This window comes from Sphaeramia orbicularis, chromosome 4 (genome assembly GCF_902148855.1).
Source record: "Sphaeramia orbicularis chromosome 4, fSphaOr1.1, whole genome shotgun sequence".
Lineage (NCBI taxonomy): Eukaryota > Metazoa > Chordata > Actinopteri > Kurtiformes > Apogonidae > Sphaeramia > Sphaeramia orbicularis.
Window position 1 is genome coordinate 40,078,180 of NC_043960.1, and position 24,200 is coordinate 40,102,379.

General features: G+C 37.6%; 2 protein-coding genes across 2 annotated transcripts; both read right to left on the reverse strand.

Moving 5' to 3' along the window:
• Positions 1-8,054: 8,054 nt before the first annotated feature.
• Positions 8,055-10,027, reverse strand: LOC115417508 (granzyme G-like). Its single transcript, XM_030131465.1, has 5 exons — positions 9,945-10,027; positions 9,519-9,678; positions 8,989-9,127; positions 8,505-8,720; positions 8,055-8,418 (listed from the first exon to the last, which is right to left on the reverse strand). The coding sequence occupies exons 1-5, from the start codon at positions 9,988-9,990 to the stop codon at positions 8,257-8,259; spliced, it is 723 nt and encodes a 240-aa protein (XP_029987325.1). The 5' UTR covers positions 9,991-10,027; the 3' UTR covers positions 8,055-8,256.
• A 3,531-nt stretch (positions 10,028-13,558) lies between these two features.
• LOC115418249 (mast cell protease 2-like) lies at positions 13,559-16,031 on the reverse strand. The gene is made up of 5 exons (XM_030132652.1): positions 15,927-16,031; positions 14,740-14,899; positions 14,377-14,509; positions 14,011-14,232; positions 13,559-13,915 (listed from the first exon to the last, which is right to left on the reverse strand). The coding sequence occupies exons 1-5, from the start codon at positions 15,979-15,981 to the stop codon at positions 13,760-13,762; spliced, it is 726 nt and encodes a 241-aa protein (XP_029988512.1). The 5' UTR covers positions 15,982-16,031; the 3' UTR covers positions 13,559-13,759.
• Positions 16,032-24,200: the final 8,169 nt, after the last annotated feature.

Below are 24,200 nucleotides of genomic sequence, written 5' to 3' on the forward strand. Positions count from 1 at the left end.
GCATCACAAGCATGAGAATTTTGGACATACAAAGTTTGATAATCTATCATCTGATCTGCGGCCATAGCATGATGGGAGGATACTGTGTTCTCACTTAACTCATTAAGACCCAAACATCCACCACCGACCAAAACCATCTACTGATGTAAACTGTTTAATACCTGTTGATCCACTAATCCTATCAATACATGTAAGTAATTGGAGTAAAATGCAGTTTGTCATCTTTTCATGGTCATCAGATATGACCCATGTGGACGTTCAGAGGCTCTGTAGTGAACGTGAAAACAACGTCATATTCTACAACATTAATTCACCAGTAAAACCCATAGAGTTTTATTAATGACAGTGTGTGGAAAGACTTGGTTTATGCTAAGTTAATGATATATTTTGTTGAAAAGTCAAGTTTTCTTCATTTTTCTCTGTTTCTCATATTATGACGGTCAACTTCAGCCAGAGCTTTTATGAACATCTATATGATTGGTGAATTAAATATGAAAAATACCTGATTTTCATTGAAAAAAAATGCAAAATACAGAGGATAATATTACAATAAATGGTGATAAATAACTCATGAAAGGTTAAATACTGAGAAAAATTAATTTGGGAACTGACACTAAAGCGGCACTGGGTCCTTATGGGATAAACTGCCCAAGGAGTGTATACTGATTTTTTTTTTTTTTTACAAACCATGAGTGACATTATTACAATGTTATGTTTTGCAATGTACAAATAAACTTGTTTGGTGGACCCCCATGTACTTCATTCTCTCTATATATGGTCCCTGCTGTACATAGCTGATAATGACAATAAAGAGGATGTTTTTTATTAGTTCACATTTACATTGTGAGATTTTTCACAGATATTTATTTCCTGTTATATTTCTTCATCTTCAGTGAAACTTCTGTTGAAGTTAAACCACAGACTGAATACAATTAACCTCTTGGAATAACTCACTTAACCTTTATAGTTTGGTTGCTTACACAAATGAGTCAAGTTTTCTGTTTGTAAAACCACCAGTAACGAAACAGAGCTCAGCTATTATACATAACTAATAGAACTATGATGCATTCCACCCTGTGATTCTGATATGAAAGAAAGTTTGACAAACAGTATCATGTTAGGACACAATTTTTGTTAGATGTTGGAAGAGGTTTTACAACCATTACAGTAGCATTAGTTAACTATTTCCTTGCTGACCAGTTTACACTTCAACACTAAACCTACAGTTTCTAAGTCTACAGTTTGTTGCGGACGCCTTGAGAAATGTTTTAACTTTAACCCTTTAACCCTCCATGGTGATTGAAGCATTATAACAAAAGGAATTTGTTTGACATTGATCAACCATATAAACCTGGAGATATTATTAATAAATAGATACATATATATTTCCAGAGTAAAAAAATAGCTTTTTTTTTTCAAATTCTAATAATTTTGGGTCAAATATGTTAATAAAGTTAGATAAAGTGTTAAAATATTAACAGATAATATAGGTGAAATTATGCGAAAAAAAAAAGTATACCAAACACAGGTATGGTTAACATTTGTAATGTGTTATATAAAGGCAAAATCTAATGTATTGAAAAACAGTCAAAATAGGTTCAGACCCCTAAGGGTTCAACACCTTCCACTACAAACTACTAGATAAGTGGGTCCAATCCACTCATGAAATATATTGTTCTATAAAACCAGCTGAACCTCCATCTTGATTCTTTTACAAAAACAGAAGAAAAAGATGAAGGTCATGCAGTTTATTACAGTTTGTTACAGTCTCAGGTTAAATGTTTGGCCACATTTTGGCTTTTTGTGGGAGGGTCTGGTCTGGGGTCTGGGGTCTCTGCTCCCCCTCACATGTCCACCGCTGACGTCTCCTCTGATGTCGTCTACACCCACATCTAGAAACATCAAGACACAATCATTAAACGCTGTGTGGATGTAGAAGGGTTGATTTTATAGTGTGTTTTTGTAAATGTGGGTCCTGAGGAGACAGGAAGTGGATTTATACCCACCTCTGGATCTACTGGGTCTGATGGAGAACGACCACCGATGGATGAACAGCTCCATCAGACAGGCCTCCTCCTTCACAGAGGATCTGCATCGCTGTTGTCTTTCCTGAAACACAGTCAAAATAAGACCCAGGTTATCCACTGTGACACCCACTGACACACAACAAGACAAATGTACAACTGTGGTGGACATTTCTGATCAGACACAGAAATGTTTGACTTACATTTAGAGACGACTGCATTTCCTCGTCTTCCATCTATTTTCTTCCGCTTTATCAGGGTCCGGGTCGCAGGTGCTGAAAAGAAAAATAAGAAAGTTGTAGATAAAATCCCCTTTTACATGAGCTTTGACAATATTAAAAACATAGGAAATCCAAATGAATACATGACCTGGACCTGTTGTGGGTCCCAAGCCCTGCTGTCAGGTCCTGACTAGACATGACACCTGTGACACCAGGTCTGCATCTGGGCTGGTCCTGTTCCTGTGGTATCTCTCCCCTGGTCTGTAACAAAAATTATGAACAAAATGAACAAATGAGCCAAAAATATAGAGAAAATTATCAACAAAAATACACAAAAATGACAAAGAAACCCAATAAAATGAACAGCAATTTCCAAATGAATCAATTAAATGTGTCACCTGTCTGACTGCAGGGGTTCCACAGCTGCAGACCTGGTCTGTCCTGGGTGGGCCGGTGGTCTGTCCTGGGTGGGCTGGGTACAGGGGGTCTTTAATGGCGACATCTGGATCCTGAAACAGAAGAGACATCTGCACAATATAAAGTTAAGGGAAATAGAGACAAAGACAACATTCAACACTTTGTACAACAACAGAAGAAGGAAAAGAAAGAGGAAATGAGATGCAGGAATCTGCGTCTCTACGATGGTCTACAAGGGGGGCAACGACTCCGCTGGTCCTGGCCAACGCCAGAACTCCGCCACTTCCCGATACGTCCGCTCTGGACAGTCTACCGGACACTGAAACACAAGATGGACAGGTGTGAAACCGCGTCCGCAGGCCAAACAGTCAGGCAAACACCAACAGGTGGTGTCAGAGCGCAGGAATCTGCTCCTCCAGGTCGAATGGGAACGGGGACAGTGGGGTTGGTGGGCCACTGGACAGTCGAAGGAGGGCAGGGGGCTCTCCTCTATCTCCTCCTCCTCTACCTCCTCCTCCTCCTCTACCTGCTCCATCTCCTCCTCCTCCATCTCCTCCTCCTCTATCTCCTCCCGCTCTACCTCTTCCATCTGCTCCTCCAGCCCCCTCCTCCGCCTCTACCTCCTCTAACCTCTCCTCGAGCTCCTCCCCCTCTATCACCTCAAACCCCTCCTCCAGCCCATCCTCCTCCATCTCCCCCAGATTTAACACCTCTACCTCCTCCTCTAACCCCTCTATCGCCTCCAAAATTATTGCATCCAGCCATGCATTGACTACCTCTACGTTGCCCCACCCCCTTATCCCCCAGGGTATGCCCACTTCAGCTCCTGCATCTACTCCACCCTCTGCCCACTCCATCTCCCTCCACAATCTACCGCTTTCTCCTCCTCCTCGGGCCTCTCCTCCTCTAACTATCTCTATCTTCTCTTCCTCTACCTCCTCCTCTACTTCCTCCATCTCCTCCACCCTCGCCTTTTGTTGCTGCTTCCTCTTCTTTGGCACCTGACAAAAAGATATTGATGCATGACATGAACAGTGGGACAATTTGGGGTGCAACAATCATTGATTTTCATGGTACAGTTATAGACTGAGGAAAAAACTCAGTTTCATAATTATTATGAGTATGGATGTGTAAAATCACATTTGTAAAACCAGGTTCTATTGTATTTTTCCCTCAGACTTTCATTGTTGGTGTTTTTAAACAGTTCAACACACAAATAATACATAAAAATAACAAAACAAAAATAATCAAAAGTATATCTCTTTGGCATTAAATATAAACTTTTTCAAAATCTCTGCATTGTTGAGGCTCTACAGTTATAATAACAATAATACATTTTATTTATCAGCACTTACAATACAACTCAGACACTTACAAAGATTATTGAGAGCTTTGTAATTGATGAGAAGTATCTTGAAGTGGATACGCTGCTTTTTTGGGAGTCAGTGAAGGTGTTGCAGGATGGCTGTAATGCATTCCTTTGAGTAACTTACACTTTGAAGTCTCTTATATCGACTTTTCTTTTTTTGGAAACCCTGGCTGCACCTAATTACCAAACACATACACACCAGTGGTGATTTCTCATAGACTGCAAGTGAAGCCTGGCTTCCCCTAAAATTACAAAAATGAAATGGTTAAATATGTACGGTTGTGTTGACATTTTATTGACTACAAATGTGTTAGAATACGTTCATCTCAAAGATGAGTTCGTTCAGAATCAGCTTTATCACAAATCAACAGGCTCGATGTTGTTCACTTCTCATACATTCCTGTTGCGCTGTTTTCTAGTCAATAACTATTACACTATTATATTGAATGTTTTGGATTCATTTTACTGCTGAAGTGAGGTACTTTAGATAATATAAAGTTTAGTAGTTACCTTCCTCCATTAGACCAGAACAACATGCTTCAGAAACAGCTGACTAAAGTGTCACTACATTTTATTGTTTAATCACCACTGACTATGTATGCTGTCATCAGATATGTAATGTATTGATTAAACAAAAAACACAGATTTGATTCATTCAAGAAAAAAAAAAATCTATCAAATCTGTCTTCTCATCTACAACGTACAAATGGATAATATCATATAAACACCAAAGAAGAACTTGACCCTTTCTCTGTGGGAATTGAAAGTCCAAATTAATCCACATATACAGGATTTTTTTTACATGTGACTGATAAAAAGGTAACATGACGGGTTCAGTTCTTCATTTATATCAAGAGGCTTCCATGGGTTATGTGTATAAAATACATATAAGTGTAACTATACAAGGGAATAAAACTTTTCAATATAACAGAGCCATGGGTAGCCTGGACATAGTGTTCAGTCATGGAATATTCCATGTTTATAGCACATGTTATAGTCTGATGTTCAGAGATGTGAGTCTGGACAGATCTATTGGTTTAACAAGTCACAAGGGATTTCATTATATACACAACATGTGTGCTACTCATCTTAAGTATTCTTAAGTGTCTTCTTAACTTTAGTTCAAAATATACAACTGTGGTAGACATTTCTGATCAGACACAGAAAAATGCATTTTCAAAGACCAACATGTTGACTTACATTTAGAGACAACTGTATTTCCATGTCCTCCACCCACCTATCGGCAGTTATCTATATGGTGTGGGTGTGTGTGTGTGTGTGTGTGTGTTTACTATACATTTACATATGTAGTGGACTTCATGTTTGCCACACACTTTCCAAAAAATAACATCCATCTATAAAATTATAGCACAAATATTATAGTACAAATTATATAGTTTATATATTGTGTAAAAATGCATTAACTTTGATGATAATGTTATGATGACAGAATTAGATTAAAGAGGAACGCTTGCTGGACTTCCAGGCAGTAATGAAAAATGGTAAAAGAGGTGCTGTTTGGTGAAGAAACTACAAAAACTACATAAGCCAAGGCATTCTCTCATAATTTTGAAATGCCTTTATTAATTATGGCATGTATTAACGGAGTTCACTGAGCCCCATCGTGTTTCAGCCTGCTGGCCTTCATCAGGGGGACAAACAAGATTCAAATGTACCATGTTCGCACATACAAGTATTCCACCAATAGGGCTTTTCCACCTGTCAGAGGAAGTGTGGTAACAGAGTTTCTGCGGGTCTTTAAAAAGCATTAAAAGTCATTAAATAGATTTTGTGAAATTAAGGCCTTAAATGGTATTAAAAAGCATTAAATTCCATGTCCAGAGACATCAACAAATTAAATACACCTGATGGCAAAAAAGCATTATTATTCATGATTTTTTTTATTTTTTTTATTATATAAACATTTAATAATTTGGGGGCAGGGTGGGCAAGCCTGGGCAAGCCCCCCCCACCCCTGTTCACCACCAAAATTTAATCATTTCTTCCTTGTGCCAGTATCAACATTTCCTGAAAATTTCATGAAAATCTGTCTTGGCGGAGGTCTGCGCTCTCCGAGTGCTTTTCTTGTTTTGACTATATTTCAGGAGAGACAACAGTGATGCAGATCCTCTGTGAAGGAGGAGGCCTGTCTGATGGAGCCGTTCATCCATCAGTGGTCGTTTTCCATCAGATCCAGTAGATCCAGAGATAGATATGAATCCACTTCCTGTCTCCTCAGGACCCACATTTACAAAAACATACTATGAAATCATCTCTTCTGCATCCATTCATTTAGAAATTGCTGTTCATTTCATTGAGTATCTTGGTTATTTGTCTGTATTTTTGTTGATAATTTTCTCTATATTTTGACTCATTTGTTCATCATTTTTGTAGCAGACCAGAGGAGAGAGACCACAGGAACAGGACCAGTCCAGATGCAGACCACCCACATATCTGGACCTGATGATATGGATGAGAACCCACGTGGGTCCAGGTCATTTGTTCAGTTGGGTTCATCCATCGGTGGTGGATTTCCATCAGAACCACCAGGTAGGTATAAATCCACTTCCTGTCTCGTCAGGACCCACATTTACAAAATCACATCATGAAATCAGCTCTTCTTCATCCACACAGTGTTTAATGATTCACTCTTGATGTTTCTAGATGTGGGTGTAGACAACATCAGAGGAGACATCAGCGATGGACATGTGAAGGGGAGCAGAGACCCCAGACTCTCTTCTTTAAACTCTTAAAGTTGGTGAATCACTCACGCTCTGAAGCTTCCCTGAAACTTCTCCAAACAGAGCATAGCACACTGCACACAGCCCAGCCAATCAGAGACAGAGAAGGGCGGGTCTTGATGTGACCATAGTAGGATTCATAATTCCACCAGTGGGTCATCTAAATCAGTTTTTCTTTTTTTTCTCCTTCTTTTGCTTTGGTGTAAAAAATCAGAAGTACTGGTGTGACTGCATGTGAAGGCAGTCGAATGCCAGAGTCTGAAGCTGAATGAGTTAGAGCTGGCAACCATGATTTATGTAGAATTTGGAGACACTTTTGCAGAGCTGGTTAGTTCAATCTAAGACCAAATAAGCAAGAACCTCGACTAAAAAAATAGCAGCAAGAATTGGTTTATTTTCCAGCCACATTTTATAATTTTTTTTTCGTACATTTCAGTTTGTCATTAGATACAGGGTTCATACAGGTGCTTGAAATTCTTTAAAGTGCTTGAATTTCAATTTTGTGTTTTCAAGGTCTGAAAAGTGCTTGGATTTTAGGTTAAGTGCTTGAAAGTGCTTGGAGTTATAGCCAAAGCTACATAAAAAGAGAGGTGATCAATTTTGAAAAATAAAACTTTATGTCAAAAAAGAAAATTAGCAGGTGTTCTCAGGTCGACTCCAGGTACATTTTTATCTTAATCTTTGTCTCAATGCAAGTGTGTCTGAAGAACGACAAGTGGCTTCCTTTTTTTTGATAAAACTTTATGTTCTCCTTTAGTTCCTAAACTTTTTGCTATAATGAAACATAATTTTAGATGTTTATAGCATAATACAACATACATCATTGTGATAAAAAGTGGGAAAAAAAAGATCATGAGTCTATGTATTCCTGTAGATATGTGTTTGACCCCAGTGATAAGGTGCTGTGCTGGAAAAAAATTTGAAAATGACCCTTAAAAGTGCCTGAAAAGTGCTTGAATTTGATCTTGCAAAATGTGTACGAACCCTGTAGATAACTAGAGCAGAGGAAGGGAGACTGTCCACAATTACCCAGCAGGCTCAGGGACAGTGACACATTTATTGTCTGTACAGCTCAGAGGGATGAAGAGAAAAAGTGAAACAAAGTTCTAGTTTTTCTTTGTTTTCTTGATTTAAAAATAAATAAATAAAAAAACATAAGGTTCCTGTGGATGAATATAACTGATCTGTATCTGTAAACTGTGATGTCTGAAGATGCACTTCCATAGGTTGTTTTCTTATTCAGTTGGTTAATAAATGACCCCGTGGTAAAACACACACCACATCACAAATACTTACTTTATTAAGGAAATTGAAAGCACAATGCAGAGTAGCTTCTAGTTTTACAATTTTCAGATCTTTTTTTCTAAACTGGACAAAATTAAAATGTATAATAGAAGTAGTAGTAGTAGTATTCATTCTAGCATTTCTAAAAATAGGAAGTCTGATATTCTGCGTGCATTGAACACATTGGCATGTTTAAGCTTTTACAATGAGCAAAACACGTTGTTTTCTACTGAGGATGTGGAACCGCTGATGTCGGGAATACGAGAATAACTACTGAATCTTGAGCCATCAATATAGAATAGGAAAGCCGCCACTCCATAGGCCTTTCCATTTTCACAGACCAGTGGACTACCTCCATCTCCCTGTAAGGACACACACAGAAATGGTTTAATAAGTGCCACAATAAACCACAAGTCATGTGTCCATTGTGTTCTGTAACTACACTTACCTCAACAGGTCCTTCTTCATCGGCAGAACAGTAAAAGTCTGCACACACGCTCTTTTGTATCAGCGTTACATTGGCTTCCCTGAGTGTCAAAGACATGTATCCAGTCGTGTTATGACGTCCCCAGCCAGAGACGATACATGATTTAGGAGCAGGATCATCCAGGTCTGCCAGAGCGATTGGTTTCACATAGTTGTTGAATTTTGCCTTGGAGCTTAACTTGAGAAAAAAGTTCAGAAAAGATGGTAAAAAAAAATCAGATTTAATTTGAAAAATGCATTAAAACAACAACAACAACAACAACAACATAATAATAATAATAATAATAATAATAATAATAATAATAATAATAATAGTAATAATAATAATAATAATAATAATAATAATAATAATAATAATAATAATGATCATCATCATCATCATCATCATCATCATCATCATCATCATCAACATGAAAAATGTCTCAACTTTATTTTATTTTTTTTACCTTCAGTAGCATCATTTGATTGTCAGGATTCTTATCTTTGTATCTTTTTTGTGGAAATGATTGCTTTGTAGATATAATCTGTACGACTGATTTATTTTGGATTCTGAAATTATGAAGTCCTAGTATGACATTGTAGGACCTGGAATGATAAACAAAAAGCAATAGAATAAAGTTACAAATTAAAGAAAATAAACTTTTAAGAGACCTGTACTTATTTTACATCACATAAGAATGACGGAAGTGTTTCAATATCTGGACTAAAAAACACCACTTGATTTTATGACGCACCTTCTCTGTCAGGTTTTGGTCAAATTTGGCATAACAAATATATAAAGTAGGCAATTAAATAAAATGTAATACTATAATCAAACTGTTATGAAGCATACTTATTTCTCAAATTAATAATATATGTATATGTATTTTTTTTTCACCCAATATGAGGACAAAGACAGAGACGTTAAGTTGTTGTTCATGAAGTTCAGAAAATGAAGCACCTTCGCTGTCAGAAACATGAAGTATTTTAGACAAACCTGGCTTCACAAAAGGCTGCAGTCATCACAAAATCCTCATTCAGAAGGAAACCACCACAGTACTTAGTTTCACCATTTGGCATCATCCTCTCCAATAGCACCATGTACGGTCTGCTATGTGGCACAGCCTCACGACCTCCATATATCGCTTCGGTGTGAACTGTAAACCACAAAAATATAAATACATACAACAGATTCATCCTAGTGAACAATAAAATACAGTCTTTACTGCACAACATTTGACAGTTTTTCTTAGTGGCACAGCGAACCAATATCAAAAAGGGAAAGGATTAAAATATGAAAAGAGACTTCATGCCATATATTTACTAATGCACGTCTTTACACGTAACACATATTCTAACTTCTCCTGACACCCAGTGTCAAAAAGTGACTTGTGTAAATGTGTAAACTTTCCAAACAACTTACCGGTCATTGCCAATAAGAGAATTACCAGTTCACAGTGGATATGCATGATGAGATGAGAGCTGAGCTACTGAAGAGTTCACAGATTCAGCCTTTAAATGTGTGAGCACATGCATCACAAGCATATGCAAAGTTTGATACTATCATCTATCATCTGATCTGCGGCCATAGCATGATGGGAGGATATTGTGTTCTCACTTAACCCATAAAGACCCAAACATCCACCACCGACCAAAACCATCTACTGATGTAAACTGTTTAATACCTGTTGATCCACTAATCCTATCAATACATGTAAATAATTGGAGTAAAATGCAGTTTGTCATCTTTTCATGGTCATCAGATATGACCCATGTGGACGTTCAGAGGCTCTTTAGTGAACGTGGAAACACCGTCATATTCTACAACATTAATTCACCAGTAAAACCCATAGAGTTTTATTAATGACAGTGTGTGGAAAGACTTGGTTTATGCTAAGTTAATGATATATTTTGTTGAAAAGTCAAGTTTTCTTCATTTTTCTCTGTTTCTCATATTATGATGGTCAACTTCAGCCAGAGCTTTTATGAACATCTATATGATTGGTGAATTAAATATGAAAAATAACTGATTTTCATTGAAAAAAAATGCAAAATACAGAGGATAATATTACAATAAATGGTGATAAATAACTCATAAAAGGTTAAATAGGGAGAAAAATTAATTTGGGAACTGACACTGAAGAGGCACTGGGTCCTTATGGGATAAACTGCACAAAGAGTGTATACTGATTTTTTTTTTTTTTTTTTTTTTTTTTTTTTTTTTTTACAAACCATGAGTGACATTATTACAATTTTATGTTTTGCAATGTACAAATAAACTTGTTTGGTGTATGTTTCATAGTGGAATACAGCCAGACTTAATAAAAAGTGGATTTTCACGACATCTGGGATTCTACTTATGTATATAAACTATTCTTATTCTCACATATACTGAAATTAAAGGATTTGATGGAAATTAAAACACAGATATTATGCAAAGCAAGAAATAAATACTTGCAAGTAACATACAGAAAATATTCTCAGATAGAGAGGGGGGTTATGACTGCAGACTGAGACTAAATATGAAACGACATTTCACTAGAACAAATCTTTAAAAAGATGTGCATTTCATGTTGAGTGGTTTTGTGGAATAGAATGGAACTAAATATCAAACTGTGTGAAAACATCATGAAATTTAAGAAGATGTGTAAAAACTTTATTTTTTAGAGATATAGTGGCAGTGAACATGAGTACAACAGTAATGGTTGTGGATGTTATGTGGTCATTTGTTCTCCTTTTTGTAATTTAGTGACTGACCTGTTCTTTGTTTTAGACTGTATCTATTGGCTGATTGGCCAGCTCATGTGGAATTGGGGCGGGACAATGTGGGCTCAACTTCTTTCTATTCCTTTTCGGACACTGAGTGTTGTGGAAGAGTCACACTGAAAGTGCTGTACATTTGTGTGATATTTGTTTTCTTTTTCGGTTGATTTATTTCCATATATCGGAGTGTCCTTTTGGATCAGGATTTTCTTTTGCCTACTTATGTTTGAAGTGAAGTCAATCTATATGCGTAATACAGCTATTAAATGGAAGGTGTTTATTTTGATATGTCAAACACTGTTATGAAATGCAGTTATGAAATAGACAGTTTAATTTTGATGTGTTTAAATTTTTTTGTGTTTTGTGCAAGATTGGTTTGAATTTCTTTTGACATGCAAGTTTGTTAAGGTACTTTGAGGAACTGACATGGGACTTTGTGATCACTTTGTGATAGGGTAAGGGGGCGGGACTATATAAGTTGTACTTCATTCCACTCCTTTTTGAATGTTTTTTTTTCTTTCTTTTTTTTTTCTTCCTTGTTGTTTTTTGGGGTTTTGATATTTGAAATAAATAAAATAAAATAAAATAAAATAAAAAATAAAAATATATCGCTCCTTGGGCATGTCTTGTTACAGAACAGGGAAAAGTGATTCAATGATATGTACTACAGTAGTCCATTACATTACATATACATATGCATACTACACCAGAAGTCTCTGTTCTCCCTTACAACAGCAAGAGTTCTTTCTGCTTCGATGTTGATTTGGTTTTTTTAGTAAAGTTTATGATTAGTTTTCAGTCTTTAAATTTGTGAAGTTAAGGAAGTGAATGTGCATGTGACATGACTTAAAGCCAGTATCAACACTTTTTTCACCCTAATATGAGAAACATTAAATTTTTATAGCACACATTTGTTAACTTAGACTGTTTTAGGGTAAGTAAACCTTTGTATCTTCATTTGTATGATATGCTTTAAATTGTACATCACTTTATATCCTCCTGAGACCCAGCAATGTATTCTTGTCCTCTGTAGGGGACAAATTTTTGACAGTTGTACTTAAAAAATGCTTTCCATTGCAAAGAATAAATAAATAAATAAATAAATAAATAAATAATTAATTTTAAAAATGTGTCTGAAAAAAAAAAACAAAGAATGGTTGTATTATGCAGTTTATTGTTTAATGTAAAAAGCTAAAACTTTCACTTTCCTGGGTCTCAGGAGGATATTGGATCTGAATTTTTATTTACATAAACAAAATGTCATTTCCTAACCCTATCTCTGACCACAGCACTTACAAATGCAATTTTCAACATGAACTGTGCACATTTCTCATATTATCATTGCATATACTCTATATTTAAAACAGTTATTCCCCTTCATTACAACTTCACTCAGAAATGATAGTAATGTTACATATACACAACATTTTGCAAGTTAGCCCATTTTAATTCTGAACAATTCCCTAATGATTCAGAATAAAACAGAAAAATATCATGCCTTGGCTGCTTTGCTTTATATCATCAACATACAGTTACAGTGTCAGATGAAGCTCAAATGCACATAGACGATGTATAGCTTGGAAATGACAGAATATCAGCCATGAGCAAAGAAGTTAAATGAACATAAATGTTTCCACAGGGAGGCACTGTTGCCCCTTTTTGTAACTTTAATTTACACGAAACAAGCAAAAGGTGATAAAGTTACAGTTTACTATTTGATAATGAAGATGATTATTGAAAGAAATATACTTATATTGTAATGAAACTTATCTAGACTAAAAGAAAATGCACTAAGCAGCTGTGATATAATATATTGTGTATATGTAATATGTTTGAGCTATTTTTATTGCCTGGCTTGTTTAACCATTTATCATGAAAATGTTGTGTATTATTAACCCATAAAGACCCAAATATTAACTATCTACCTGAACCATCTACTGATCTACATTGTTTAATACCTGTTGATCCACTTATTCATTAATACATGTAAATACTTGGTGTAAAATGCATTTAGTCATCTTTTCATGGTCATCACATATGACTCATGTGGACGTTCAGAGGCTCCGTAGTTACCATGGAAACACCGTCATCTATCAATGACAGTGGATGGACACACTTGTTTTTATGTTCAGTTATTGATAACTTTGCTGAAAAAGTCACTTTTTCTTCAGTTTTCTCTGTTTTTGATACTACTTTACTCTGAGCTTTTATAAACATCTACATGATTAGTAAACTAAAAGTAGGAAAATATCTGATTTTCACTGAAATAACAGAAAATACAGAAGGTAATATTACAATAAATGGTAATAAATCACTTAAAGAAGGTTAAATATAGAGAAAAATTCATTTGGGAACTGCCATAAAAGTAACACTGGGTCCTTATGGGTTAATGCTCTAACTGTTCAAAGGAGCTCAAGTAATTCTCATTAAAATGTTGTGCCTTTCCCAAACATATTTCACATGTTACTAAAGCTCTCAGTTGTTTTCCATGATGGAGTCAATCCAGTCTCTGTAGTCAGGAATCTTGGCATAATGATACACCTTCAGGCCCCCTGAGGTCTGCACATAGGCGGCAGACACCACCCCATAAGCCTTTCCCTTTTCACAGACCAGTGGACCACCAGAGTCTCCCTGGAAGGACAAATAGTAATGATTCAACAACAATGAAACTGTTGTCAGGACAGACCACAACTTGTTTGACCAACATGTTGGATAAATGTACATACAACGCCAGGTCCCTTTGGTCCGTCAGAACAGTAAGAGTGATCCTTTTTGCATGACGTGGAGTTAAGTAGAGTCACCTCGACTTCTCTGAGTGTAGGAGACAGGCGTTTTTCACAGTTGAAATTTCCCCAACCACAGGTTAAGCATGATTCAGGAGAGGAATCCTCTTTGTCTGCGAGATCAATGGACTTCACATTGTTGTTGAATGTTGCATTGGAGCTTAACTAGAAGTTCAGAAAAGATAAGAGCAAACATACAAACATACAGTAAGATACTGAGAACATGGACTGAAGGCTGCATTTGTTGAACCATGAAAAATAAAATAATAACAAAATCAGATTACAAAGACATCACAGCCTTGTTCTTACCTTCAGTAGCATTAAGTCATGTTTGTAATCCATGCTATCGTAATCTGGGTGTAGAAAGTCTTTTTCCACAAGTATTCTCTGTGCATTTTGTCGGTTATGATAATTGTGAAGTCCCAGTAAGACTGTGTAGGACCTGAAGGGAAAAAACTGAGCATGAATAAAATATATAAAGTAAAGGATTAAATAAAATGTAATATTATAATCAAACAATTATGAAGCAAACTTCTTTCTCAAATTAATTATATTGATGATTTTTTTTTTTTTCCAAAATGGGGACAAAGACAGAGACGTTAAGTTGTTGTCCAGGAAGTTGAGAACATGAAGCACCTTCGCTGTCAGGAACATAAAGTACTTTAGACAAACCTGGCGTTACAGTGGGCTGCAGTCATCACGAAATCCTCCCTGAGAAGGAAACCTCCACAGTGCACTGTTTTACCATTTTCCACCATCCTCTCCAAATGCACCATGTAAGGTCTGCTATGTGCCGCAGCCTCGTGACCTCCATATATTTTCCCTGTATGACCTGAACACCATAAAACAACAGATATATATATATATAGCATCCTTTTTTGTGCAGTATTTGTTTCCACATTACTTTTAACAACTTAATTCCTTTAACCCATAAAGACCCAGTGCTACTTTTGCGTCAGTTCCCAAATGAATTTTTCTCTCTATTTAACTTTTCTTGCATGACATATTGTTCTTTATTATAATATTATTTTCTTTATTTTGCATTTTTTCAACAAAAATCAGGTATTTTCCTGTATTTAATTTACTGATCATGTAGATGTTCATAAAAGCTCAGATTAAAGTTGATGGTTATTATATCAGAAACAGAGAAAAATTAAGAAAACGGGACTTTTTCTCCAAAATCTCTTATTAACTGAATCCCAGTGTATCCATCCACTGTCATTGATCCAACTCCATAAGTTTTACTCATGAATCAATGTTGTAGAAGATGACGGTGTTTCCACAGTAACAACGGACCCTCTGAACATCCAAATGGGTCATATCTGATGCCCATAAAAAGATGACAAACTGTATTTTACACCAATTATTTACATGTATTGATAGGATTGGTGGATCAACAGGTGTTACACAGTTACATCTATAGATGCTTTTGGTTTCCAGTGGCTGTTTGGGTCTTTATGGGTTAATTATTCCGTACGTAATTATGAGGTCCTTGTACTTTACTTGAGTATTTACATTTTGCTTTTCTTTGTGCAAGAAAAATACATTTATTATCATTACTAGTTAGATATTGGACCGATATCTTATAAATAAAATTAACGAGAGATTAGTTTGCTTTTGCAGTTACAGTTTGTGTCATATTTACACACTAATGCAACAATATAAAACACATTCAGCATAAAGACTTACAGCATATTATTACTAACACTTACATATTTTGATTACAACATCATTTTAAATGCATATCTGAACTGCGTTGTTATGACTTCCTCTGCTATGTACTGTGGTCTTCATTGCATACTATGATACACAGTGTGAAAAGTGTATTATCTAAATGCGTAAAAACTCTCATAACTTACCTTGGCCACTCAGTGCAAGTACTACGAGTATCACCAGGTCACAGTGGGTCAGCATGGTGAGACCAGAGTTGAAGCGAGCAACTTAAGAACAGCAACACAAACACATTTTCAGCCTTTAATATGTGAGAAGGAAGGAAGGAAGGGTTTGGCAAGTTTGACGTGTTTTAAAACCACAGGAGGTGTCTCTGTCACAAACTTAATAGGACCACAGATTAGTAAATATGATAGCAGTGCGTTAACTTAGGTACTCCTATAGTAAATGAGTATAATATATGAGCATTATCGACACCACGGTGACACGGGGTGATCGTCCCATTTATGCATTTGCATCATTCAGACATGACGACAATACATTTGTAAGGTATTTGTTACATGTGGTTTTCACTGATCACGTGCTGTCACTTCATATCTGGCCTGGATTCTCGTTACATATACTACGACCACTCACTTATTCAGTCAGAAATTGTAAAACAAATTTTGAAAACTGATCATAAATGGCCCCTGATGCCTCTGTGATAAAACAACCAGCTTTAAAAATACACTTTTAATTAAGAAAATTGCTAAGACAATGTCCAGTGCTGTTATTTTTTACACTTTACCTACACTTATATTACATTGTATGCTTGAATAAGTTAAAATATATCATGTACTATATATTGTGCATCAATTCAAGAAGTAAAAGAAGTAAATAAGATAATACCTGATAGTACATGAGTATTTTACATAGGCTTGCATCATATGTGTTACACAAACCACTTTAAAACGTTATTTTGACCTCTGTCTGCATACTGAGAATCAGAAAGGAAACCTCAATTTGGGAGCTCGGTAGTTACTCAGAATTTGATGTTATCACACACACACACACACACACACACACACACACACACACACTTACACATATACAGACCTGATCAAAATCTTAAGACCAGTTGAAAAATAGCTAGAATTTACCTTTTGCACATTTGGATCTTAATGAGGTTTTAAGTAGAGCTACAATATACAAAAGCAAGAAGGGGGAGTGAGACAAAAAGCACTTTGAAAAAGTAATTTATTGAAAACAACAAGTAAACTGAAATAGGCTGTTTATCAGCTGAGCAAAAGTTTAAGACTGCAGGCTATAAAAGCCAAAATCTGCTCAAAATTCTCATTTTCTGTCGGGCATTCACACGGTCATGCCCTCCTGATGGCTAAAGCTAAGAAGCTTTCTCTTCTTGAGCGTGGTCGGATCATCGAGCTGCATAAGCAAGGCCTCTCGCAGCGTTCCATTGCTGCTGAGGTTGGACGCAGTAAGACAGTCATTCTAAATTTTTTGACAGATCCTGAGCATTATGGAACAAAAAAGTCAAGTGGTAGACCCAAAAAAATTACACCTGCGCTGAGCCGGAGGATCCGATTGACTGTCCATCAAGACACAGGGCGGTCCTCGACCCAAATTAAGGCCCTTACTGGTGCTGACTGCAGTGCAATAACCATCAGAAGGCATCTGTGGGAAAAGGGTTTCAAAAACAAAAAACAAATTCAAAGACCTCGTCTCCTACAACGCCACAAAACTGCCCGTTTAGACTTTGCCAGGGAGCATCAAACATGGGACATTGAAAGGTGGAAAAAAGTTTTATTCTCTGATGAGAAAAAATTGAACCTTGACGGTCCAGATGGCTTCCAACGTTACTGGCATGACAAGGAGATCCCACCTGAGATGTTTTCTACCCGGCGCAGTGGAGGGGGGTCCATCATGATCTGGGGTGCTTTTTCATTCAGTGGAACACTGGAGCTTCAGGTGGTGCAGGGTCGTCATACGGCAGCTGGTTACGTGCACATGTTGCAGCGGGCATCCCTCATGACTGAGGGCCCTCGTTTGTGTGGTAACAGCTGCGTTTAAAAACAGGACAACGCTGCAGTTCACAATGCTCGCTTGACCAAGAACTTCTTCAGGGAGAATAACATCACTCTTTTGGACCATCCCGCTGTAAATGGCTTTTGCACTAAATGATTTATATTGATTACAACAGTGATTACAACAGATTGTGATCCTATAGGGCCTTCTTTAGTGTACGCTTTTATTTTGAAGGTCTCACATTTTCTTCTTCGTGTGTTTTTTTTTTTTTGTTGAGTTACACTTCCGGCTTTTACCTGATAGTGTGGAGCCGCGGACTTGAGAATGCGGTAAAATGTAAAATATAATTGATTTATATTGAGTATTTGTTTGAGACTTGTTTGAACCATTTTGTATGCATTTTGTTTGCTTTGTTTTGTTTGTGTATCTCCGTGTTTGTCCGGTTTACCATTGTAATGTGTAGACGGAGCTAAACGTTGGCTAGCAGAGACGGCTTCATTCTGGACATCAGACAGCGCCTTCGGAGAGCGGAGCGCGGTGCAGTGCTGTGTTAGTCTGTTAATTATTGTAAATGTTTAGTGTGAATTGTTTGTTAAATTGTATACTGTGTTGCTTTGTGTTTTTTGCATAGTTTTCCCGGTGCCAAACTGAGATTAAAGCACCTGTATGAAACGCTCTGGATCTGAGATTTTAATCCGAGGGACCGCTACGCCTGCATGTTCCCCTGATTTAAATCCCATAAAGAACATTTGGGGATGGATGGCAAGGGAAGTCTATAAAAGTGGCCATCAGTTCCACACAGTTGATGCCCTTCGTGAAGCCATCTTCACCACTTGGAGCAATGTTCCCACCAGCCTCCTGGAAACACTCGCATCAAGCATGCCCAAACGAACTTTTGAAGTGATTAACAAGAACGGTGGAGCTACTCATTACTGAGTCCTACTGAGAAAATTTTTTGTTCTGGTTTGGAGAGTTTTTTGTAATTTTTGAACGATGGTCTTAAACTTTTGATCAGCTGATAAACAGCCTATTTCAGTTTACTTGTTGTTTTCAATAAATTACTTTTTCAAAGTGCTTTTTGTCTCACTCCCCCTTCTTTCTTTTGTATATTGTAGCTCTACTTAAAACCTCATTAAGATCCAAATGTGCAAAAGGTAAATTCTAGCTATTTTTCAACTGGTCTTAAGATTTTGATCAGGTCTGTATGTTCTCTTTTGAGAGTCTGAATGTAAAAATGCAATGACTCATGAATTCTCTACTTGAAACTGATCTTTTATTTTCCTCTGAGTAATACATTTCAATAATCGTATCATGTTTTATCCCTGTATTTACCTGTACGTGAGCCATCTTTAACACTCATCTCAATTAAAATGAATTCCGCAAGTTGTTGTAAAATTACAGCTCCTTCAGTGCTTTTGAAACAGGATTTAAACCGAGTGGTGTGAATAAGAAACATCCGTGTGGTACTATGAAGTGAACCTTATAATACATAAAACAGAAAACATGTTATGGAGAAAACATTACTCTACTAATTCGTCTATAATAATGAAGGATAAGATCAAACGTTCAGTGTCAAAGAAATCCCTTTATTTGGAGCTCCATAGAGAGCGATACCCCTCAGACAAAGACTGAGACGGTCTGATCCCAAAAATACAAATCACCCTGTAGTCTTCTGTCTCCCATGAGAAAATTATGATGTGTGCAAAGTGTTTTGGTTAGTGTCAGGAACTTAAAGATAAGACCCCTGTGAGAAATGTTGGTTTGGCCTTCTACTGTGGACACAACACAAAAGAGGTCCAAACTGCTCTGTAATACAGTGACATGAATATATCTGAAATAGAGTTAGAAGCCTATATGATATATGAAATATATATGAATATATATGGATATAAGTAATATATCCATTACACATGACATTGACTTGGTACAAATTATGGAACTTTTATTTATTTGTTATATTAAAGCAAGTGAACTTTTCCTTTGTGTGTTATCAACATGCACTACATTACAAGCTCAGTTAAAACTTTGGTTCAAATGCACAGGATGTAGAGCTGGTAAGCCAGGCATGTCCAAGGTCCGGCCCGGGGGCCAATCACAGCCCGCGGTCAGATTTTATACGGCCCACAGCTTGGGTTTTATAATGTATTATGTATGGCCCGCTTGGACTGTTGAACAGACTACATGAATCATAAAAGGTTCAAAATGCAGTTTCTCCTTTCACCTCATGGTGGCAGCACCACTCTAACTCTATCTGGCTCTGTGACCTTACCGTGAACACTTTTCGCTAATTTCTAACCATGGTACGGAAGCGTATTGCATTCACAAAAAAAAATAATTTCGGCTCTGTTTTTCTGAATTAATGAGATAATTATCTCATAATTACGAGAAAAAATAAGTTTAAAAAATCGGCGCTGTTTTTCTGAGTTTATGAGATACTGTTTCCTGAAAAAAAAAAAAAAAAAAAAAAAGCTCTGTTTTTCTGAGTTTATGAGATACTGTTTTCCGAAAAAAAAAAAAAAAAAAAAGCTCTGTTTTTCTGGGTTTACGAGATACTGTTTTCCGAAAAAAAAAAAGCTCTGTTTTTCTGAGTTTACGAGATACTGTTTTCCGAAAAAAAAAAAAAAAAAAAAAAAAAAAAAAAAGCTCTGTTTTTCTGAGTTTACGAGATACTGTTTTCCAGGAAAAAAAAGAAAAAAAAAGCTCTGTTTTTCTGAGTTTACGAGATACTGTTTTCTGAAAAAAACTAAAATGTGTCTGTGTTTCTCTGTCAGTGGGACAGTGGTCCCTGGTCCAGGCAGGAGCTCCTTCTATCTGTGCTGCTGAAAGCCTCTCAGGGGAGCGTGAAGTTGTTTCCGTTCTCGTAACCGGTTCCGATTACGGATCATGGAACTAGTTTCATTCACAGAAATCAGAACCAAGCCCCGCTTTGTGCACGGATCAAGCCCTTCAAACACACCGGCGCTCAGAGCCTGTAACCCGGCTTCCTGACAGGGCACGACCGCGGTGATGGGAGCTGGCATTAATGAAGTCAAATAAAATGACATTCACCAGCATTAAAGAAAATATACACAGCAGAAGAGTGCAAATGTGGATTCATTTATTTGTCGGACCTGATGGAAAGCATTAGTCAGAACTAGATCCATGGAGGAGCGGCTTGGTGTACCGGTTCGTCCCCCCCCAATAACTTTCCATCAGGTCCAGGCGGACAGCTATCCGCTCCCCGGTGTGTAAGCCGGACTGGAGCGGGTGGACGGAGCAGCTCAACTCGACAGAACAGCGGCGCTCGGAGCCTGTAGCCCGGCACCACGACGCGGTGATGGGAGTTGGCATTAATGAAGTCAAATAAAATGACATTCACCATGATTAAAGAAAATATGTGTCTTGGTGTCCCGGTTCACCCCCCACCCCCGGACAGCTTTCCATCAGGTCCAGGTGGAAAGCTACGGGGATGGGCGCTCCTCCACAGATCTAGTTCTGACTAATGCGTTCCATCAGGTCCGACAAATAAATGAATACACATGTGCACTCTTCTGTTGTTTCTATTTTCTTTAATGCTAGTGAATGTCATTTTATTTGACTTCATTAATGCCAGGACCTGGAGCACGCTGCTGACACCATCCTGCTCAGCACATCCTACAGTCAGCTGACAGATGCTCTGGGCAGATACAGTGAAGAGGCACAGAAGCTTGGCCTCCAAGTGAACTAGACAAAAACCAAGCTCATGTATGTCGGTGATGGGCCGGATCCACCTCCCCTGCAGCTTGGTAATGACATTGTAGAACCTGTCAAGAGCTTTGTGTATCTGGGGTCCATGGTGACAGACAACGGGGACCTAAAACCAGAGATTACCCGCAGAAGGGCCCTGGCAGCATCAGCTCTGCAGTCTCTCTGGAAACCACTGTGGCGGCACCAGACCATCTCACGCAGGACGAAGCTCCGGATCTACAACTCTGCCGCAGGAAACAGTATCTCATAAACTCAGAAAAACAGAGCTTTTTTTTTTTTTTCAGGAAACAGTATCTCATATACGGAGCCCGGGAAGGGACATGAAGAGAAAAAAATGTATTGCGTTATAACGCAATAGTTCAAAAGTATTGCGTTATAATGCAATAGTTTTTGCGTTATAACGCAAAAGTATTGCGTTATAACGCAAAAGTATTGCGTTATAATGCACTAGTTTTTGCGTTATAATGCAAAAGTATTGCGTTTAAACGCAAAAGTATTGCGTTATAACGCAATAGTTTTTGCATTGGGATCTGCATTCGGGATCGGACAGGTCGGTCAGGTCAGACACACCTGGACCTGCAGTCCTGTGCCCTATGCATGTGTAGTTCAGATGACCGTAACTCTGTCATTATTTGTCCGATCAGAAAAATTCCAACGGTTTCTGAAACCTGAGACTCTGTGCTTTATGGACATTCTCGGGTCAGTGCGAAAATTTCACGGGCACCTGTCCTAGAAGACGCAAAATAAGCCATTCGGTGACTGGGGACGCACACAGCAGAGCGGATTCATGGAGCGAAGAACCGGAGCGCACAACGGAGTGGATAACGGATTAGATCTAGTTTTGGAAAATGTAGGCAAGACGGATATCCCAAGTCCCATGACCCCCCTGGAGGTTTACGGATGGATCTGTGACCGAAGGAGCGACTGATGGAGCAACATCTGAAGAAGAAAGGTAAAGTTCACCCAGTTCCATTTAGTGGATTTTCTACATGACTGAAGCACTGTCGGGTTTTTTCTATGGAGTTTTTACTTGTTTCACTTTAGTATATGTGTAAACTGACGCTTATACTGCATCGTGGTTTTATAGAATAAAGTACGAACCGTGTAGAGTATGTGTTAGTTTGGAGTATGTTGGACTCCTGTGCGTAAAAGTGCGCATGACGCTCTCCAAAATAAGAGCGCATACGCTGATGTTCGGTGACTTTTTTTCTTCAATAGTACAATTTGACCTTGTTTTGTTTGTCTAATACATTGTTCTATGTGTGTTATTTTTCCATGTGTCCACCGGTAGTTACATTCAAGGATGAAGAGAGAGAAGTCACGGTGATGCGCAAAGGCTCTGGTGATGAGAGCAGAGACTGAAGACAGTCCACACACAGATGAAGGACGGAGGAAGAGCCTGATGATGATCAGTCCAAATACCACAGACATTCAACACTTCCACAGGAGGACGGACTTTTCATTTCAACAGACTATTTTCCATGTGCAGACTGTGCCATAGGAGCACTGCCTGGATCAGAGCTGTGAACTGACACAACTGTTTTTGCAGAACCACGAACATGAAGGCACTCTGCAGACACAGAACGGACAAATGCCCTGTGTGTGTGTGTGTGTGTGTGTGTGTGTGTGTGTGTGTGTGTGTGTGTGTGTGTGTGTGTGTGTGTGTGTGTGTGTGTGGTGTGTGTGTATGTGTGGGGGGGGACACACCTGTAGAGTTTGGATTTTTACCCTGTTTTTGCACAATAAAAGGCAAATACTCACACAGCTTGTTTTAAACAGTTTTTTATACTTTTAAAGTTCATATTTAACTTTCAAATGTTGTATCCATGTCTAATTTCAGTGTTTTTCTGCTAAAACTAAAAAAAAAAAAAAAAAAAAAAACTAATTCCGTTTTTGTGTTTTTTGTCATTTTAAATTGTTATTACAGTATTAAAACAAATAGTGATTGCAATATTGAACGTTCGAAGTGGTCTGCAAAAACTGACAAAACGACTCAAAGCATATTTTCCGACCTTTTTATGATCAAAATAAGAAAACCAGTCCAGGTGGACCATCTGAGGCTCAGGAGTGTAAAGGATTTTAATACAATGCGCACATCCTCCTTCTCATGCGCAGATCATTCACACTTGGCGCACATTCATCTGTATCCATGAAGCTGCACACAGACGTGAAGCTGGGCAAATAGGAATTTAATTCAAAAACCGTTGGAATTTTTCCGATCGGACTAATAATGAAAGAGTTATGGTCATACTACACAGGACAGGGGGGCGTGTCAGACCTGGCACGGTCGGACCCGAACTGGATTACAATGTATTATGTACGGACCTCAATCAAGAGAGAGCATATATGATTGCGTTATAACGCAAAACTATTGCGTTATAACGCAATACTTTTGCGTTATATCGCAATAGTTTTTGCGTTATAGCGCAATAGTTTTTGCGTTATAAGGCAATACTTTTGCGTTATAACGCAATAATTTTTATTTTTTTGCATGTCCCCTCCCGGGCTCCGTACTCATAAACTCAGAAAAACAGCGCCGATTTTTTTTTTTTACTTATTTTTTCTCGTAATTATGAGATAATTATCTCATTAATTCAGAAAAACAGAGATGAAATTATTTTTTTTTTGTGAATGCAATACGCTTCCGTACGTTTCAGATACTCCATACAGTTTGTTCTATGTTATCTGACTCCAGATGTGAAAGGAAGGCAGAA

Bases quoted from the DNA above. Each gene is read 5' to 3' on its own strand.
- LOC115417508 (XM_030131465.1), bottom strand. From the start codon at position 9,990: ATGCATATCCACTGTGAACTGGTAATTCTCTTATTGGCAATGACCG. The intron at 9,679-9,944 runs GTAAGTTGTTTG...TGTGGTTTACAG, and splicing joins TCTCTTATTGGCAATGACCG to TTCACACCGAAGCGATATAT. The intron at 8,721-8,988 runs GTAAAAAAAATA...TTTTTTCTCAAG, and splicing joins ATCAAATGATGCTACTGAAG to TTAAGCTCCAAGGCAAAATT.
- LOC115418249 (XM_030132652.1), bottom strand. From the start codon at position 15,981: ATGCTGACCCACTGTGACCTGGTGATACTCGTAGTACTTGCACTGAGT. The intron at 14,900-15,926 runs GTAAGTTATGAG...TATGGTGTTCAG, and splicing joins ACTTGCACTGAGTGGCCAAG to GTCATACAGGGAAAATATAT. The intron at 14,510-14,739 runs GTTTGTCTAAAG...TTTTCCCTTCAG, and splicing joins GCAGCCCACTGTAACGCCAG to GTCCTACACAGTCTTACTGG.